This window comes from Buceros rhinoceros, unplaced genomic scaffold (genome assembly GCF_000710305.1).
Source record: "Buceros rhinoceros silvestris isolate BGI_N320 unplaced genomic scaffold, ASM71030v1 scaffold30534, whole genome shotgun sequence".
Lineage (NCBI taxonomy): Eukaryota > Metazoa > Chordata > Aves > Bucerotiformes > Bucerotidae > Buceros > Buceros rhinoceros.
Genome location: NW_010410525.1, coordinates 27,241 through 32,255, shown reverse-complemented (window position 1 = coordinate 32,255; position 5,015 = coordinate 27,241). Strand labels below are relative to the sequence as shown.

The 5,015-nt window shown below is 41.8% G+C and overlaps 1 protein-coding gene across 1 annotated transcript in view; it reads left to right on the top strand.

The window, feature by feature from the left end:
• ANKS6 (ankyrin repeat and sterile alpha motif domain containing 6) overlaps positions 1–5,015 on the top strand; it is a gene marked incomplete at its 5' end in the record, with an annotated part of 30,751 nt that overhangs the window by 8,674 nt on the left and 17,062 nt on the right. Inside the window, 2 exons of the mRNA XM_010135664.1 lie at positions 442–646; positions 4,276–4,382. Of these exons, the coding sequence (XP_010133966.1) occupies positions 442–646; positions 4,276–4,382 (312 nt within the window). The remainder of the gene's footprint in view (positions 1–441; positions 647–4,275; positions 4,383–5,015) is intronic.

The window sequence follows — 5,015 nt, the reverse complement described above, 5'->3', positions numbered from 1 at the left end:
GAAGGACAAGTCATGGTGTCTCGGCAACATCAATTTTCCTTGCACAACATCATCTTACGACAATTCAATAGAAATATTCCCTACGTATGTCTTCACATGGGGGATGCGCTGCAGTTTATGCAGCCTTTATAGTTTAGTTGTTCATTTCAGAAAATTATTCTTGTACTGGAGTTTTACTGTAAGTGTACAGGTAGGGAAAATGAGGGAGAACAGTGCCTTGTGCTCGTGCCACGATTTTATGTAGCCTGGAAGATGTACTGCTAAATAAAATACTGAAGATCACTGCAAATACTTCACTGTAGTGTTATAGTTACTCTAATAGGTTTTTTTCTGGTTTAATTCCGCTAAATGTAGACCAATGTCAGCAAATCAAAATGCATATTAACTCAGTGGCTAAGGAGTTCTCTGTTGCTCATGTATGTTTTATTATATGTTTTGCAGGAAACTTTCAGCTGGTTAAAGACATTGTTGATGAAGACCCAAGTCAGGTCAATATTACCAATGAGGATGGTGCATCTCCATTAATGATTGCAGCTGTAACTGGACAACTGCCCCTTGTTCAGCTCCTTGTTGAGAAAAATGCTGATATAGACAAACAGGATAATGTTCATGGCTGGACAGCACTAATGCAGGCCACGTACCACGGGTAAGATACATGCTGTCTTTGACTGTAGCAGTAAAGAAGTTTCATTCTTCTTACATCCCAACAGAAAAAATCTTTTGATAATGACTCTGGAAGGAGAGAAGTCTTACAAGCAATTGAGAGACCTGTGACCTCAGTTTTCCATGACTCTCGCACTGCCCTCAGCTTTTCAGAGCAGACCTGAATGCCGTTTGGATTTCAGAATGAGTGGGACATTTGGGAACTTGAATCTTGCTCAGTAAGTGCTGGGAACATGTGCTCCAGGCAGGCGCTGTGAGCTTTGGTGAAGATTTCAACTTCCATCCTTTGATTTTTATTTTTTTTTTTTAGTGTTTTGTAAGATAGTATGGTCCCCTGCTGGGGTTGTAGGCCTGCATCCAGTTGTGAAACTTCAAGACAATCATGCTTCCATATGTAGTATTTGCCAATCTCAAAACCATTCTTATGTTCCCCTATTCAACCTTTAGTGTTCACTGGAAAACTGTTAGCAATTTCCTGATGATAGTAACTGATAGTTACCAGAAACTGGCATGGTACTTCACACATGATCTCTGTCATATACCTGGCGTTGTCCCAATACAGGGTATTGGGTTTAGGAAGGTGAACTTTTCTCCATTGTTGTAGAGAAGGCCTTCAGCAAGGTGAAGATTCACTTCACTGCCTGGTGACGCTCACATTGTACAAATGCAGATACTCTGCTTCAGCTTTTATGTTTAGTCAGCAGATCTCACCAGACCATGAAAGTGCAACACAGGGGAAAAACAGGGAAAAGGTTGTCTATTCATTATGAAGATTTTCTGAAATAGTTCCTGGGACCTACATAAGATGAGATTCTCTGCTTCCTCACCAGCACAGTAGCGATAGTCATTTCACAGAAGTGCCTGAAGATCAGTTTTTCTGGTGTGGCTGTTTTGCTTGTCAGCAGCCATCCCAGTGCACCACTGGAGTAGAAGCAGTAGAAGGTCATGTGCTGGGCTGCTGGCATGTCCCATCACCAGGACTTGGGCAATCTTCTTGTCTGTCTTAAACCCATTCTTATGTATCAGCAGGGAAGTTATTGTCCCCCTGTACTCGGTGCTGGTGAGGCCACACCTTGAGTACTCTGCGCAGTTTTGGGCCCCCCACTTCCAGAATGACATTGAGGTGCTGGAGCAGGTTCGGAGAAGGGCAGCGAAACTAATGAAGGGTTTAGAGAACCTGCCTTACAAGGAGTGGCTGAGGGAACTGGGATTGTTTAGTCTGGAGGAGGCTGAGGGGAGACCTTATCGCGCTCTACAACTACCTGAAAGGCGGTCGTAGGGAGGTGGGCATCAGTCTTCTCCCACGTTACGAATAATGGGATGAGAGGAAATGGCCTTAAGTGCGTCAGGGGAAATTTGGTTTGGATATTAAGAAAAATTTCTTTAGAGAGAGGGTCATTAAGCATTGGAACAGGCTGCCCAGGAAGGTGTTGGAGTCCCCATCCTGGAAGTGTTTAAAAGCCGTGTGGATGTGGTGCTGAGGGATGTGGGTTAGGGACCCTGGCAGTGCAGGGTGAACAGTTGGACTTGATGGTTTAAAGGCCTCTTCCAACCAGATGATTCTGTGATTTTATGTTCCCTTATTCAACCTTTAGTTGAGTTTTCTGAAATGTGTCCACTGGAAAACTGCACAGGGTGCAGCTGAATGATGCATGTGTTCAGATACTGTCCTTCTGGTGTCCTGGTGGACTATGTTATGAAAATTCCCTTCCCTGTTACATCAATCAGTCTTTATAATATGAAATCGTATTAACTGTGTTTATATGTTTAATGTTTGAGATAGTGCAATTTTACTAGAGACTTTGGTATTGTTCATGCTTAAGTAAAACAAACTAGAGGGCACTGGCTTAGTAGAAGGATGAGAAGGACATCCCAGCCCTGGAAATAAGGACTTGGCTTCCTGGAAACTTAGAGCTGTCCATAAAGGATCAAAGATATTCCTGGTCCACCAAGATAATGGCAGTGTCATAGCCCTCTCAGAAGTTTCTGAAGCCCTCCCGGTTCCGTCTGGTATCACAGATAAGTAACAGCAGCGAGACTGACTCCAGGGACATCTGGATCAATAGACAAGCAGTGAGAATGCTGCAGAAATCACACTTGCTTTGCAAAGTTTTGCTAGAGTTAATAACTGGTAATCTGTACGTTAGTCAGATTTTTTTGTACCTAAGTGCTGGAAGTGTACAAGAGCCCTGTGTAAAACCACATTCAAAGTACCCAGTTTGGCTGGGACCCCTCAAGTGCGTGAATAGTTACCCTTGTAATTCTATGCTTTGTATCCTAGCCTTTCTCCTTGGTCAGCATGGACCAGTTGCAAATTTTTTTAACAGCTGGAAATCTTTAGCCGCCACCGAGCCTCAGCTTACCCTTTCTCAGGAGCAACAATGGTGTGAAGGGTCTGTGATTTGAAGGAAGGAGCAGGCAAGGTCTTTGTGAGCCATGGACACTGAAGGATGTGTGCCCTCAAGATGCAGGAAACAGAAAGCAGGATGGGGGGAGGATGACAGTTCTAAAGAGGAGAAGGAGAGTAATGGGAAGTATGCAGCAGAGCTGTGGTGGGGAGGGTAGCAATTTTTGTTAGAAGAGAGGAGGAACATTCCTCCTCCATTTTTAGTTGATTTTATCTGGAGTGAGTTCAGAAGTGAAAACTTTGTCAGCACAATAAGAAGTAATACTCTGAAGCAGATGAGTTGAGATGTTTGTCAGCTCCAGTATGAGAGTTTGTAGTCACCTATTGATATTTCAGAATCTTCTAGCTCTGTGTTGCTTAGGCATGTCAGAGTTTAGTTTTATACAAGGTCAGTCTCTGCTCAAGAGGAGTTTTGTATTACAGGTATTTTCCCTAGCTTTGTTTTCTGGTCGTTTATTTTGTAGGCTGAATTACAGGGTGGCTCTTAACTCAGGAGGCAAGTCCTACTTATTTATTCAGGTGTGTGAGAGGGGAGGGGGCCTAATGGGAAAGGGATGGTGAGTTGCTTTTATGCAACTAGCTTTTATGGGCTTTTGTTGGAAGGTGATTATGTTGGTTATCATTTAATGCTGATTGGTTTTGCATTTTAAACATCTCCAGGATGTGATAATGTGCCTTCTCAATTATGTAATTTATATTTCTAATTAAGTGAAGTACTGTTTGGAGTTTATAAATTATCTTCAGTTAATTTAGCTTTTCTGCGTGCAACTTCTTACCTGTTCTGAATACGAAGTTTGTGTTGAAGTATTAGTGATGGTGTATGATGACTACTGGCCTGACCTTTGTCTTTCCATCTGCTTTTTTGCTCTAGGCAAAAAATGGCCTTTCATTGGGAAGGTGTTTGATAACAAATTCCAGAGTCAGTTCCAAAGGGTCATCTTCAGGAAATGACTATTTAGATTAGGTATTTTAGGGTGACTTTTTGCATGTCAATTAGTGTAATTCATGGTGAATAACAGTGACTGACAAAGGAGTCATGGGAGCTTCTCAACAGTTTGTGAAGAAATTTTTTACTTGATTAGCTATAGAAAAGGTAAAACTCTGATCTCTAGTTGAGAAGCAATGGTATAAAAGCATGAAAATGGAGTATTAGGGTTTGGTTTTGTTTTTTAACATAAACAATTCCTTTTTTCCTTCCCTTAAAGAAACAAAGACATTGTAAAGTATTTGTTAAATCAAGGAGCTGACGTCAATCTTCGTGCAAAAAATGGATACACAGCTTTTGACCTGATAATGCTGCTGAATGATCCAGGTATGTTGTTTCAAAGAGCACTGAGGAAATGTACAACATAAAACAGATAAACATTCCCTCCAATGTGGAAAACAGATTAAAGTTGCTAGGAAGTATCCTCTGAGTCTGGGCTGTACTGGACCAAGAAAGAATACTGCCTGAAAATGGTGGGTTCAATGGTTAGATGAGTGTATACGTTTATGGGATAACAGATTTTGTGCATTCTTCTTGCCACTGTTTTTTTTTTAAGATGTTCTAAAATGTGTTGTTTGTGTCACCAGAGCCAGTGTAGTGGCATCTGACTGTGGCAGCCCAGGTATTCTGTGTCGTCAGCACAGAGCTATGAACTGGAGCTAGAAATTTCCAGCCAGTATACAGCAGTAAAGGGACAGGACAAAGAGATGCAGTCAAATCAAAACTTGTGAACTCCTGGCTGAACCTCCCACTTGGTCTGTAAAGGCTGAGAATAAATCACACTTCAGGGTTCAGGTTGTTTTTATGGGTATGCTTTAGAAGAAGGCAGTATGTTTTGAGGATACGTCAATGAAACACAGATAGTTTTTGTTGTAGTTTCTTTAGCCTACGTACTTTGTTATTATTAACCTTCTCCGGTACCCAAATTCCTTCATCTGATGCCCAAAACCACTCCTGCTG